General features: G+C 35.6%; 2 protein-coding genes across 3 annotated transcripts in view; both read left to right on the plus strand.

Annotated features, from left to right (window-relative positions):
* Nucleotides 1–15,843, plus strand: part of il20rb (interleukin 20 receptor subunit beta) — a 203,216-nt gene that overhangs the window by 79,780 nt on the left and 107,593 nt on the right. The window lies entirely within an intron of this gene.
* fgf12a (fibroblast growth factor 12a) overlaps nt 1–15,843 on the plus strand; it is a 93,909-nt gene that overhangs the window by 9,357 nt on the left and 68,709 nt on the right. The window contains exon 1 of one of the 2 annotated variants that reach the window (XM_087240112.1): nt 4,455–5,752. The exons of the other annotated variant lie outside the window; for it this stretch is intronic. Coding sequence (XP_087096238.1) covers nt 5,662–5,752 — 91 coding nt within the window. The 5' untranslated portion in view covers nt 4,455–5,661. Of the gene's footprint in view, nt 1–4,454; nt 5,753–15,843 lie in introns of those variants that run through there. 2 annotated transcript variants of the gene reach the window in all.

The following is a 15,843-nucleotide window of genomic DNA, read 5'->3' on the forward strand; positions in this document are numbered from 1 at the left end:
AAGAATTTTGGTACTAGTCTACATTGCTAGCAGGGCCTTTGGGGGCTTAAGCCCCTGATTTATTGTCAAAAGCTCCTAAACCTTCGAAATATGTTGCATTTAAATAAAAATAGGTTGTATATCATTTATTTTGGGCGACGCATTGGTGCAGTAGGTAGTGCTGTCACCTCACAGCAAGAAGGTTGCTGGTTTGAGCCTCGGCTGGGTCAGTTGGCGTTTCTGTGTGGAGTTTGCATGTTCTCCCTGCATTTGTGTGGGTTTCCTCCAGGTGCTCCGGTTTCCCCCACAGTCCAAAGACATTTGGTACAGGTGAATTGAGTAGGCTAAATTGTCCGTAGTGTATGTGTGTGAATTAGTTTGTATGGATGTTTCCCACTGATGGGTTGTGGCTGGAAGGGCATCCGCTGCATAAAACATATGCTGGATAAGTTGGCGGTTCATTCCGCTGTGGCAACCCCAGATTAATAAAGGGACTAAGCTGAAAAGAAAATGAATGAATGATAATTGTAGCACAACAACATTATAGTAACCCTAGAAATATTCATATATAAGTATGAATATAATGCTTTAATAATTGTTAGCTGACATGAGGTTGCAATGTAACTTATAGAATTTCTAAAGGAGACCGAGCATTTGTAAAATTGAATGAATGAATGAATGAAGTAAGGAAGGAAGGAAGGAAGGAAGAATGAATGAATGAATGCATGAATGCGTGAATGAATGAATGAATGAATGCATGAATGAATGAACGAATGAGTGAATGAATGAATGCATGAATGAATGAACGAATGAATGAATGCATGAATGAATGAATGCATGAATGAATGCGTGAATGAATGAATGAATGCATGCATGAATGTGTGAATGAATGAATGAATGCGTGAATGAATGAATGAATGAATGCATGAATGAATGCGTGAATGAATGAATGAATCAATCAATGAATGCATGAATGGATGAATGGACGAATGAGTGAATGAATGCATGCATGCATGAATGAATGAATGAACGAATGAGTGAATGAATGAATGAATGAAAGCGTGAATGAATGAATGAATGAATGCATGAATGAATGAATGCGTGAATGAATGAATGCATGCATGAATGAATGAATGAATGAATGAATGAATGAATGAATGCGTGAATGAATGAATGAATGCATGCATGAATGTGTGAATGAATGAATGAATGCGTGAATGAATGAATGCATGAATTAATGAATGCGTGAATGAATGAATGAATGCATGCATGAATGTGTGAATGAATGAATGAATGCATGAATGAATGAATGCGTGAATGAATCAATCAATCAATGCATGAATGGATGAATGGACGAATGAGTGAATGAATGCATGAATGAATGCATGCATGCATGAATGAATGAATGAATGAACGAATGAGTGAATGAATGAGTGTGTGAATGAATGAATGAACGAATGAATGAATGAATGAATGAAGAGGAAGAAGGGTATTTGTAATAGCTGATGAATGAAGAGGACGATTATGGGCAAGACTTGATGAAATGGGTGCAAGAGTTGATGAACAGAAGAGAGGAGAAATGTGTGGACTGTTGTCAAATCTAGATCCAGCACACCAGAGGGCTCTTCCCTGTTATCTGGCAAGAAGCAACAAAGTCTGTTAGTTTTCTGGCTAGGCCAAGCAAAAGACATAATGCTGAGGGGGAATGAATCACTCATTGACTTGAATGTTTCAGATGCACACTATTTTCGAGGACAGTGCTTTTCATTTAGCATATACTTTGACCTTCCGGGGTTTTGCAGTTTGTTTAGTACGCAAGTGCTGACTATACTGACATTCAATACTGCATTTCTGGCAGTACTTTCAGCATGCAATCTATATTCAATGTTACTAAGTATAATAGTGGGAAAAAAATGTGATGTTCGGATAGAAGCTTGAAGAATATTTGCTTTTGAATGACGTTAAAATCACACACGTTTGATGAATTATGAGCAACATGTTATAATTTGGGAAAAGACATTTAATTGACAATATACTGTACAAAACACAAACTATAGCTTGATTATATGTGAATGTTATTTTACTATGGGAAAATAAATGAAGACTGCATAGAAAAAGAAAATATTAAAAGAAAAGAAAACAGCCTCATAGTGAAAATGTACCCCTGTATACATTTCTGGGAAGCACAAATTATGTAGCCAGTGGCTGCAATTCATCTTTAAAACAAACGCTACAGGGCGGTATGACACCACCAACGACTTCTGTTTCTCTGTTTCCAGTTTGTCTAGTGGCTCAGTCAAGAAGGTCACTGGTTCGAGTCCCAACTGAGCTAGTTGGCATTTCTATGTGGAGTTTGCATGTTCTACCTGTGTTGGCATGGGTGCTCCGGTTTCCCCCACAGTCCAAACACATGCAGTATAGGTGAATTGGGAAAGCTAAATTGGCCATATTGTTTGTGTGTGAATGAGTGAGTATGAATGTTTCCAAGCACTGGGTTGCAGCTGGAAGGGCATCCGCTGTGCAAAACCTATGCTGAATAAGTTGGTGGTTCATTCTGCTGTGGCAACCCCTGATGATTAAAAGGACTAAGCCGATGGAAAATGAATGAATGAACATATAATATATACCTAAAAAATACAAAATAATTTGCAGCTCTTTCAGTAATTTAATATTCACTGAGAAACACTACAATGATAGTGATGACAGCAGATTGACATATTCAAAATACTTAAAGAGTTCACCCAAATCTTAAAATTCTCTCATCATTCACTTGTTCCAAACCTGTTTGTCTTTTTTAACACAAGAAGCAAAAGTATACCGCTGTTCTCATCAATAATGACGTCTAACAAGATTATTTCCAGTGAATCTTGCCAAGGCATTTTTTGTAGACGTCTGAGAGAAACACAGTCAAGCAGGTTAGTAATAGGTGAAGCTGTTGATACTGTTTGTGTAGCTGTTTAATGATCTTCTGCCGACATGTTGAGAAATTGAATGTCTTTTATTTCTTTTAAGGCTGTGACTGAAGTCAGCTGTGGTTTTGTGTTTCTCTTGAGTAATTGTGCTTGTTAACAGCAGGTGTTCATCATTTATGCTCCATCAACACTTACCTAATCACTTAATTAACTCATTAAATCAACTTAAATGGAGTATGTTCACAGTTCTGATGTAGATTAGTATTGTAACTCAAATGGATTGTAGCAATCGGTTTCCTCAATTGATTTGAGTTGTCTTAACTTATTGGGTTGTACATTACTCAGTTGGTTTGAGTTCTCTTCATTTATAGCGTTTTACTGTCAAATTGCTTCATAAACTCAAATGGATTAAGTTTACAGTACTCATTAGGATGAGTTTTTGAACTTGAATGGTTTGTTGTAATTGGTTTCCTCAAATAGTTTGAGTTACACTGTGAAAAATAAACAGTTTTACTAATAGGTAATTGTATTTTTTACGAATTTTCCAATTTTTTTATAATACAGTGAAATAACTGTTGTTTTACAAATATTATCTGTAATTAAAAATTCTAACATTAAATTTACAGTTATTGCTTGTTTTTTGGTATTAGATTTTTTGTTTTTTGTTTTTTAAAGGAAATTTTTATGTATTTTCAGAGAGTAATGTAATTTTATGTTAATATTTGCAGATTATTCCAGTTAAAATAGGGTAACAAAAATTCTGTCAAATTGTTTTAGTACTATTGAAAAAAGTAATCATATGAAGATAAAAGTGAGGTAATAATGTCAAATAATAGCCATATATATATATACATATATTCATTTTATAATACATATAATTTTTATTATATTTTTTCCACTGAGGGTTGAGTTTGACACCCTTGATTTAATGTTTTATTTTATTATAAGTTTAGTTTTTTGTAATCCATTGTGTATAAATGATTAAAAAGATTTTTAAAAAACTGTTGCCAATTTTTTTGACAAAAAGACATATCCTGGCTTTGGTAACTCAACTCCTATAATAAGGGAACGTCGGCCACAAAGTAACGCAGGGTAAAATGTAACGTGGAGTTTTAAGGCATTTGCTCAGGATTAGACAATTTAGACCGCGATAGAGGGTTGAAAATAAGCACTTTTCATATTTCTTCATTAATTATTTTGTTAATCTCATAACAATATTTATAAAACTGGATTAATTTAGTTTAAATGCAAATTTGTAAATAAATACTTCGTAGTAAAATAGCAAGGAAAGCACATTCACAAACTTGTAGGAAATATTTTTGGTACATCAAAAGGTGTGGTTATGATCACCATCCGACAAGCTGATCCAGCAAAGATGTGTGCCTAAAATGTCACTAAAATGCATAATTGAAAAGAAAATGAGGCGAATAACTGCAAAAAAAAAAATGCACTTTTTCAGAAAAAGAACCACCCCTTACAATAGGTTGACTACGGGGCTGCCATACTTTGTTTATTATTTGGCCAAAACCAAAAAGTGTTACTTTGTTTTTTTTTATTGAATACAAGAATAATAACATCACTGCATTGAAGAAAAAATACGATAACAAAAAATAAGAAAGAAGAGAGAGAGAGAGAGAGAGAGAGAGAGAGAGAGAGAGAGAGAGAGAGAGAGAAATTACAAAGCCTCAATTATCAAAAAAAAAAGATTATCAAATGCTTTAAGAAATGTATTATTCTTATTATTATTAATAAGCTTAAGAGATTCAATATTGTACGAAATTTCTACAAGGAAAGTATTGAATATAGGTTTTGTTTTTACAAACTTATTTTTGTGTATAAAAAATTAACAGTGTAACACAAAAATTTACAATAAGATCGAGAGCATGATCTTCACCTGAGAAATACAGAAAGATATAGTTTATAGCCACATTTAAATCATGTTTATATATGTTAATAAATAAATAATGTTAATCCAACGATGTTTAATGTTAGTGCAATTATAGAATAAGTGAAATAAAGTCTCTTCATGTATATTGCAGAAAGTACACAAATTAGATAAATAAACGAAAAATAGCAATTTGGGAATTTGTAAGATAAACATTATGCAAGATCTTAAAATGTATCTCTCTTATTTTAAAAGTGTTACTGTGTGCCCTGCTCTCCCCTACTCAGATTACCTCACAGTTTATTCTTGGCTTCTGACCCGTGAAAAAACATTGTCCTACAGCGCCCCCTAGTGTTTAGACTAACTCAAGACAGATGCGAAACTTCTTGACCATGCGCTAAAAAAAAAAAATCTTTGTCTTTAAATGTAGGCTGCATCTGACGTAGGCTATACGCCGCTCTTCGACTCCCTGTGGACGCGAAACAACTGGCGTTTTAACCCAGCTATCTATATTTGCCGCCGGTAACCGCGTGCCGCCGAAAATGCACCGCGAGAGTCCCCTCGCGAGCGGCAGCACCGTCCCTCATCCCTGCAGCTGAACTTTCGCGTCCTCTCCTCATTTCCAATCTGCTAGTAAAGAAGAGCGAGGCATGTGCACATTACCCTAACGTCCTTGCGCATCTGGAGCTAACTATGCTAAGGCGAGCGCACACTAGTCTACTACTGGGAAACAAGCAGCGCTCAAGATGCCTCACTCGAGACTGTCTTCTTTTGCCCTTTGCTGGTTTTGATGCATTGTCGAGGGGCTCGCACTACTGTCCACCTCCGTTGTGAGCCTGTGCTCGTTTGCGCGGATTGACCAAGGACCCACACTAACTCAAGTCAATGAGGATTCTGAGGCTTTTCCTGAAGAAAGGAGCGCATATGCTGCAGTGTCTCTGTGGAGAGCGATCGGAGCCGACCACAACCACCAGCGGTGAGACATTTAGCTGTGCATGCTCTCCGCTGAGCGATGAAAAACACTCTCATTGGCCGCTGGCGCTGGTGAGCACATCTTCCGTGTCTGCGGTACTATGCGCTCCCACTCCACGCATTTAGTGTGTGTGTGTGTGCGTGTGCTGACTTGTTTGTGAGGGCTCTTCTTTAAGACCACTCATGTCATTTCATTTTCACATCTTGCTTCGAAACGCATCTCCATCATGGTTATGAGCATGGTGCAGTCCCGGTGCAGTTTATAGTGGCGAAATCCGTGTCAAGGACATTTCTTGTTGGTATACCGGCACCAGAGAACGCAGGGTGAATGTGTAGGAAACTATTGATGCGTTTATGCAGAGAATGCGGGCAGACAGACATGAGCTTTCTAAAACAGGCACGGGGGGGAAAAAGTGCTTGAGTGTCCTCCAGGACAGAGAACTTCTGCACGTCATTCAGCACCCCGGACAGCAACTCGATTCCGCATCGCTCCCCAAACTCTGCTTCAGCTGACACTCGATCACCTCCTCTTCCATCCTGAAGCACATTTCAGACCTGCCGGAGGCCCATCTCATCATTTGAAGCATTGTGTGTGTGTGTGAGTGTGTGTGTGTGTGCGTGTGTGTGTGTGTGTGTGTGTGTGTTAGCATAAGTTTCATGCTAGCGCGTTGGTAAAACATTTGACTGTAAAATTTTTACAGTTTTTGTCTTGTTTCTACACTGTAAAAAATCTGTTAATTAACAGGTTGTGAATTGCATTATTGGACGTTAATTAAGTGACTTTTATTGACATTTTATGTGGTTTAAAAATAATAAAACATATAAGAAATGATATATGCAGATAAATAAGTGTGTACAATCACAGAATCTGTACTGGCTGTTAATTGCAAGGTCTTTGTACTGTAATATACAACACAAACTCAGACAACATATCACTTTAAACTATTAAAAATGGTAATAAAAGTCACTTTTCCTAACTTTTTAAGGTTATAAGTTGTTGTAAGAAAGAACAATGTCCCATAATGTGATTCAAAAGCATAAATAAAGGAAACAAAACACAGAAAACAGCTAATTTAGGGACATTTTAAGAGTGTAGTCCAAATATCTAGAAATTCCTAAAGTAAGAAGCATCTAGGCAAGTAAAAAACTGTTTTTTTCCTAGAAATAATAGATCAAAATCAAGTGAGCCTTAAAAAGCAAGCAAAAATAATCAAACAAAACCAAATTATTTTACTTAACCCCATCGGTAGATTATTTTTCTTGTTTTTAACCTCCTTTAGCCCTAAGCCTTTTTTGCACTGAAACTGATGATCAACAAGGCCCAAGCCTTCAGGGGGCCCTAAGCAGAATCTTATTTGGGGCCCCCTTAGTGCAAACAATATGACAAATGATCGTCAATCCTTGATTATTAACACACTTTACATTTAAATCACGCATTATCAGTTTTATTTGCAGAAGCTGTGTTGCTTACTTCATAACACATGTTTTTATAACATAAAAAAGAAGGTGGGGCATAGAGTAGCTCCTCCCCTTAAAAAGCAGCCAATAGGGAACGTGCTACCCTCTGCGCCGCCGTTTAGCCCCATTTGATTGTTTAAGCATAAAAAGAGATGAAAAATGGTTTAAATGCAGACACCGTCACTAGCGCAAAAACTCTATTGAAAACACTTGGGTAAAATTAATTTCCATATTTTAAAGACAGGGGCGACACGGTGGCCAAGTAGGTGGTGCTGTCGCTTCACAGCAAGAAGGTCGAATCTATAAATTATAATAATTACAAGATTAAAACATGTAGATTGTGTTTACGTGTGTGTTAGCATAAGTTTCATGACAGCGCGTTGGTAAAACATTTGACTCTAAAATGAGTTTTTGTCTTGTTTCTACACTGTAAAAAATCTGTTAATTAACAGGTTGTGAATTGCATTATTGGACATTAATTAAGTGGCTTTTATTGACATTTTATGTAGTTTAAAATAATAGAACATATAAGAAATTATATATGCAGAGAAATAAGTGTGTAAAATAACAGAATCTGTACTGGCTGTTAATTGCAAGGTCTTTGTACTGTAATATACAACACCAACTCAGACAATATATCACTTTAAACTATTAAAAATGGTAATAAAAGTCACTTTTCCTAACTTTTTAAGGTTATAAGTTGTTGTAAGAAAGAACAAGGTCCCATAATGTGATTCAAAAGCATAAATAAAGGAAACAAAACACAGAAAACAGCTAATTTAGGGACATTTTTAGAGTGTAGTCCAAATATCTAGAAATTCTTAAACTAAGAAGCATCTAGGCAAGTAAAAAACAGTTTTTTTCCTAGAAATAATAGATCAAAATCAAGTGAGCCTTAAAAAGCAAGCGAAAATAATCAAACAAAACCAAATTATTTTACTTAACCAAATCAGTAGATTATTTTTCTTGTTTTTAACCTCCTTTAGCCCTAAGCCTTTTTTGCACTGAAACTGATGATCAACAAGGCCCAAGCCTTCAGGGGGCCCTAAGCAGAATCTTATTTGGGGCCTCCTTAGTGCAAACAATATGACAAAAGGTCATCAAACCTTGATTATTAACACACTTTACATTTAAAACACGCATTATCAGTTTTATTTGCTGAAGCTGTGTTGCTTACATCATAACACATGTTTTTATAACATTAAAAAGAGGGTGGGGCATAGAGTAGCTCCTCCCCTTAAAAAGCAGCCAATAGGGAACGTGCTACCCTCTGCGCCGCCGTTTAGCCCCATTTGATTGTTTAAGCATAAAAAGAGATGAAAAATGGTTTAAATGCAGACGCCGTCACTAGCGCAAAAACTCTATTGAAAACACTTGGGTAAAATTAATTTCCATATTTTAAAGACAGGGGCGACACGGTGGCCAAGTAGGTGGTGCTGTCGCTTCACAGCAAGAAGGTCGAATCTATAAATTATAATAATTACAAGATTAAAACATGTAGATTGTGTTTACGTGTGTGTTAGCATAAGTTTCACGACAGCATGTTGGTAAAACATTTGACTCTAAAATGAGTTTTTGTCTTGTTTCTACACTGTAAAAAATCTGTTAATTAACAGGTTGTGAATTGCATTATTGGACATTAATTAAGTGGCTTTTATTGACATTTTATGTAGTTTAAAATAATATAACATATAAGAAATGATATATGCAGAGAAATAAGTGTGTAAAATAACAGAAACTGTACTGGCTGTTAATTGCAAGCTCTTTGTACTGTAATATACAACACCAACTCAGACAACATATCACTTTAAACTATTAAAAATGGTAATAAAAGTCACTTTTCCTAACTTTTCAAGTTTATAAGTTGTTGTAAGAAAGAACAATGTCCCATAATGTGATTCAAAAGCAAAAATAAAGGAAACAAAACACAGAAAACAGCTAATTTAGGGACATTTTTAGAGTGTAGTCCAAATATCTAGAAATTCTTAAACTAAGAAGCATCTAGACAAGTAAAAAACAGTTTTTTCCCTAGAAATAATAGATCAAAATCAAGTGAGCCTTAAAAAGCAAGTAAAAATAATCAAACAAAACCAAATTATTTTACTTAACCCCATCGGTAGATTATTTTTCTTGTTTTTAACCCCCTTTAACCCTAAGCCTTTTTTGCACTGAAACTGATGATCAACAAGGCCCAAGCCTTCAGGGGGCCCTAAGCAGAATCTTATTTGGGGCCTCCTTAGTGCAAACAATATGACAAAAGGTCATCAAACCTTGATTATTAACACACTTTACATTTAAAACACGCATTATCAGTTTTATTTGCTGAAGCTGTGTTGCTTACATCATAACATAACATAACATAACATAACATAACATAACATAACATAACATAACATAACATAACATAACATAACATAACATAACATTAACAGCTCCTCCCCTTAAAAAGCAGCCAATAGCGAATGTGCTACCCATTGCGCCGCCGTGCAGCCCCATTTGATTGTTTAAGCTTAAAAAGAGATGAAAAATGGTTTAAATGCAGACGCCGTCACTAGCGCAAAAACTCTATTGAAAACACTTGTGTAAAATTAATTTCCATATTTTAAAGACAGATGCAAAGTGCGGTTTATTCATAACCTAATTTCGAGAGGATCACGTGCTTATAATCAACATGGCTGGCTCCTTGTTAGCTCCGTAATCAGCCCTATTAGATGATTAGGGAAGCATTATAAATAACCTGAGTTTTTCACTCCAGTTATCGTCTTGAAGCTCCCCCCCTTTCCACCCCTACATCCTCCCCCTTTTTTTTCCCCTAATCGGGCGACACGGTGGCCCAGTGGCTAGCACTGTTGCCTCACAGCAAGAACACCGCCGGTCCAACCTATAGGTCTGGTTGGTGTTTCTGTGCGGAGTTTACATGTTCTCCCCGTGTTCGCGTGGGTTTTCCCCGGGTTCCCCGGTTTCCTCCCACCGTCCAAAAACATAAACCATAGCCAATCGACTAAAACAAATTATCACCCAATACAACCTTAGTTTAGACTTCTCACGGTGACAAGCAGGTGAGTTCTCGAGACCTACCTGACCTCGAACTCACCTCTTGCCCTTCTAATGGGAGGAAGCCCCAGGCTCGAGGATATTATGAGCTCAGGGCTCTCTCCCGGGACAGCATGCCAAATACGCTTTATTGATTATCAGCTAAGTGTGAACTCTTGAAAGCCTATAAGCGCCTTCTGAAATGTTTACTAATGTTAATATGCTCAATATATTCGTATTAATGTTCAGTTCGTTCCCTTTAAAGTGAAATAACTGAACATATAAAGTTGAAGTCGGCATTATTAGCCCCCTTTGATTTTTTTCTGTTTTAAATATTTCCCAAATGATGTTTAACAGAGCAAGGAAATTTTCACAGTATGTCTGATAATATTTTTTCTTCTGGAGAAAGTCTTAATTGTTTTATTTCAGCTAGAATGAAAGCAGTTTTTAACTTTTTAAATATAATTTTAAGGTCAAAATTTTTAGCCCATTTAAGCTATATTTATTTTCGATAGTCTACAGCAGTGGTTCTCAAACTTTTTTCATCAAGTACCACCTCAGAAAAAATGGTCCCTCCAAGTACCACCATATGACCAATATTGAAATACAGTGGCATGGTAGGCCTAATTAAGCAGCTACAGCTCTGCACAGTTTAAAAACGTGGCATATTAATTACTATTATTAATAATATTTATTATTATCGGCCACTTTAAACCTTATATATAGTTTGAACATTAACACTGCTGTGCTTATATGTAAAAAAACAAACAAACAAAATAAAATGTCAACCTTTAAATTGAAGTGTGCTTTTAAAAGTTCATTAAAAATGGTAAGCTACTGTTATTAAAAAGTTTAAAAATAATCTCCTGTTATACTATAGTGTAAACCTATAGTATTCTATTCAACAAAGCCTGGAAATGCAGTTTGGACCTCATAAATATAGGCTATATGTCATCATATTCATATATGAACCATTTTTGATCATTTTTAAATATATGTTGCATGTACATATGACTATTGGATTACTCTGCGTACCACTAGAAGCCAGCCCGCGTACCACTAGTGGTACACGTACCACAGTTTGAGAAGCACTGGTCTACAGAACAAACCATCATTATACAATAACTTGCCTAATTACCCTAACCTGCCTAGTTAACCTAATTAACCTAGTTAAGCCTTTAAATGTCACTTTAAGCTGTATAGAAGTGTCTTGAAAAACATCTAGTCAAATATTATGTGCTGTCATCATGGGGAAGATAAAATAAATCAGTTATTAGAGATGAGTTATTAAAACTATTATGATTAGAAATGTGTTTTAAATATCTGCTCTCCGTTAAACAGAAATTGGGGAAAAAAATAAACAAGGGGGCTAATAATTCTGACTTCAACTGTACATAGGAAGCTAAGAAAATTGACTTTTTTTTAGAAGAAAATTTCAGATGGTAATTGTATGTAGTACTAAAATGCTATAAATAATCATAATCTATTCACAGAGCCTTTCAAAATCAACCTAATAAATCTAAATGAATTACTTTTTCCCTTCAAATAGAGCTATTCAGGCTATCTGATGACATTTTATTTATATCGCAATATATTCATTCATTTATTCATTTACTTTTTGGCTTAATCCCTTTATTAATCAGAGGTCGCCACAGTGGAATGAACCGCCAACTTATCCAGCATATGTTTTACGCAGCGGATGCCCTTCCAGCTGCAACCCAACCATACACAATCATTCACACACATACACTTATTGTATTGTATTACACTAAAGACAATTCACCTGTACCACATGTTTTTGGACTTGGAAACCGGAGCACCCGGAGGAAACCCATGTGAACATCGAGAGAACATGTAAACCCCACACAGAAATACCAACTGACACAGTCGAAGCTCAATCCAGCGACCTTTTTGCTGTGAGGTGACAGCGCTACCCACTGCGACACCGTGCAGCCATTACAATATATAATCACAGAAAAACAATGCAATGTTAGGTCCACTGTGTAAAAATACATGCTGGATAAGTTGGCGGTTCATTCCGCTGTGGCGTACCCTGATAAATAAAGGGACTAAGCCAAAGGAATATGATTGAAAAAAAAAATTTACATTTACTTTTCGGCTTAGTCTCTTTATTAATCTGGGGTCGCCACAGCGGAATGAACCACCAACTAATCCAGCACATGTTTTACGCAGCGAATGCCCTTCCGGCTGCAACCCATAACTGGGAAACATCCATACACACTCATTCACACACATACACTTCGGTCAATTTTAGCATACCCAAATCACCATACCACACGCCTTTGGACTTGTGGGGGAAACCGGAGCACCCGGAGGAAACCCACGCCAACACTGAGAGAACATGCAACATAAAATTTTGCCTTTTAAAATACTGATTTAACATGCTAACAACAGCAGAACATCCTCACGCACTTGCAGTGTTTCCAATAGCATAGAAAAAAAGTCCACCGAATAAAAAGAATAAAATATTGATTATATTGCATGTGCTATATGTTATTTTTTTTGCAGTCTTCCACAATTTTTTTTGCTAAACCTTTTATTGTTACAGTAGGCCTATAAGTTTCTCTTTACTTTTCCTAAAGTCCTGGATACTTTTCTTTTTTCAAGAGTTTACACTTAACTGATGATTGATAATAAAGCTAGTTTGGCGTGCTAAGAGCCCTGAGCTTATAAGATCCTCGAGCCCTGGGCTCCCTCCCGTTGCAAGGCGAGAGGGGAGTTTGAGCTCAGGTAGATCTCGATGACTCCCCCTCTTGCTTGTTGTATCTAAGTGTCAGATATGGACGCTGAAAGGTGAACTCAGAGTTTAGCTGAAGTATTTGGATTAATTGTTTAGAGTGCTTGTTTTTGAACTGAAACCGGAGGACCCGGGGAAAACCCACGCGACCACGGGGAGAACGAGCAAAACTCCGCACAGAAATGCCGTCTGGTTTGGAAAGGAATTAAACCAGGGGCATTCTTGCTGTGAGGCAACAGCGCTAATCACTGGCCACCGTGACGCCCGTTTGAAAGAAGGGAAAGTAGAGTTGGGGGGGGGGGGGGGGTTTCAAGACGAAGATATTGAGATGAGAAAAGTCTGGTTATTTATAGTGAGTTAAGGATCGTCTGATAGGATAAATCAGTCATTAGCTAAAGTTGTAACAGCTGTGAACAATCATAAGCACGTGATCCTCTCGAAATTTGTTTATAACAAAACTTCACTTAACGCAATGCAACACACTCTCTTTGGAGAACTAATCTGTCTATTTGTGCAAAACTTGATAGTCATGTTTTTCTAGCATCATCTGATAATGTTCATGTTCCCGTCATGTCCTTCAGTGGAAACAAGAACAGGGTTTGGCCTTGAAGGGATAGTTCACCCAAAAATGAAAATATACCCACGATTTACTGCCCCTTGAATGATTTCAAACCTTCATGAGTTTCTTTATGAGTTGAACACTAAAGAGATATTTTGAAGAAAGCTGAAAACCTGTAACCATCGACTTCAATAGTAGGAAATGTGGAAGTCAGGTTTCCAACATTTTTCAAAATATCTTCTTTTGTGCTCATCAGAAGAAAGAAACTCCAAAAGAGTTTGAAACAAGTAAAGAGCAAGTAAATGATGATTAATGTTTAGTGATTAATCATTTGTTAAAAGTGGCAGGAATATCCGTGTAATCATTTGTGCAGCATTTGTTTTGCCTTGAATCCCACAACACTGAAAACCTCCATTATGTCTGTGTATTTATTTACTTATATGCTATCCCAGCTAAAAGGGAACGTTCTCTCAACTTTGGCTTACATTCCCTACAGGTTGTGTTAATGTTTTAAAGAAAAAATTTCAATGTAATATCTATTGAATATTCAAAAATATTTTTTCCCAAAACAATGAACAAGAACATTCTAGCAATGTTTTGAAAATGTAGGCAAGGGACCAGATTAAGCATTGTTCTGTTAGAAAACGTTTTCACAATGTTTCGTAAAACCAAAGTAAGAACATTCTCACAGTCACATTAGAGAAACTTTATAAGAACATGATTTCTTTTCAATAACGAGACAGAAAGACAATTATCGATGTTTTGAAAATGTTGGTAAGGGACCAGAGTAAGCAATGTTCTCTAAGAAAACGTTTTCACAATGTTTTATAAAAACCAAATTAACAACATTCTCACAGTCACATTAGAGAAATGTTTTAAGAACAACACTGAGATGTGAGATGTGGGATGTTCTTTGAAGAATGTTCAAGAAATAAGAGATTTGAACAAAGCCAGCACATTTTATCTGCAACATTTTAAAAACATTTTAAGACTATCGAAATGGCACCAGATTAAGCAATGTTCTCTTAGAAAACGTTTTCACAATGTTTTATAAAAACTAAATTAACTACATTTTCACAGTCACATTAGAGAAATTATATAAGAACATGATTTCTTTTCAATAACGAGACAGAAAGTCAATTAGCATACTAATTTTAACCTGTACTTATTAAAATATATAAAATGTCATGTTCAAAAACGCACTGCAGACAAATAAGTAAAACCTAATGGTTTAAATAATAGTGGCAAAGCATACTGATTTAAAGTGACAATTAATTAGTATTTCATACAATTAGTAAAATTTGTATTGTGTCAGCAAATTATTCTTGTTTTAAAACACTTGATTTTTAAAATTGTTTTTTTTTGTTACACATGTTATACAATGAGCACAAGAACGTAAGAAAATGCAGTGCTTTAAACTTTCTTTTTCACATTGCTGTAGTAAAATTAAATATTTTAAATGGTTATAGAGAGTGTTTTGTGTCTGTCATATCGTTTACTGTACATTTTGGAAACAAAAAAGAAAACAAACAATGTTATTAACAAACATGTAGAACATTTAGAGAATATTGTCCTGACTTTATAGAAGGCTTTCTGGGAACTACAACAAAATACCTGCTGAAAATGTTAGAGTCTAATATTTTAACAATGGTACCATTAAACGGGATTAGAATGTTTTAGAGAACATTTACCTGTTTTTTAAGAGAATGTTCTGGGAAGTAAAGTAAAACAATACCTTGAAATGTTATAATTATGTTAAAGTACAATGTTTCAAAAATGTTTCGACTAAACAGGTTTTAAAAGTTTTGCAGAATGTTTACCTATATCTTTTAAAAGAACATTCTGTGAACTAAACTAAAACTAGCCCTAAGGTTCCAACAATGTTACCACCAAATGTGATTACAATGTTTTAGAGAATGTTGTCTTACCTTTTAAGAAAATGTTCTGGGAAGTGAAATAAAACAATACGTTGAAACGTTAGAGGATAATGTTGTAGCAATGTTACTTCAAAACGTATTTAGAATGTTTTCCTACCATTAAAGAGAACATTCTGGGAACTTTAAGAAAACTACAGTATACCCACTAATAATGTTATAAGAATGTTAGAATATAATGTTCTAAAATTGTTACAAGTGAATGTGGTTAGAATGTTTCTAGAAAATGTTTTCCTATCTTTTAAGAGAATGTTCTGGGAACATGAACAAAACTACCCGCCGAAAACAGTAATGCAACATTGCTTGTTAATCTTCTCAGGACTAAACATTTCTAGCTGGGATGTTCTTAATAT

The sequence above is a fragment of the Danio rerio genome, chromosome 2 (assembly GCF_052040795.2).
Source record: "Danio rerio strain M-AB ecotype USA chromosome 2, GRCz13ab, whole genome shotgun sequence".
Lineage (NCBI taxonomy): Eukaryota > Metazoa > Chordata > Actinopteri > Cypriniformes > Danionidae > Danio > Danio rerio.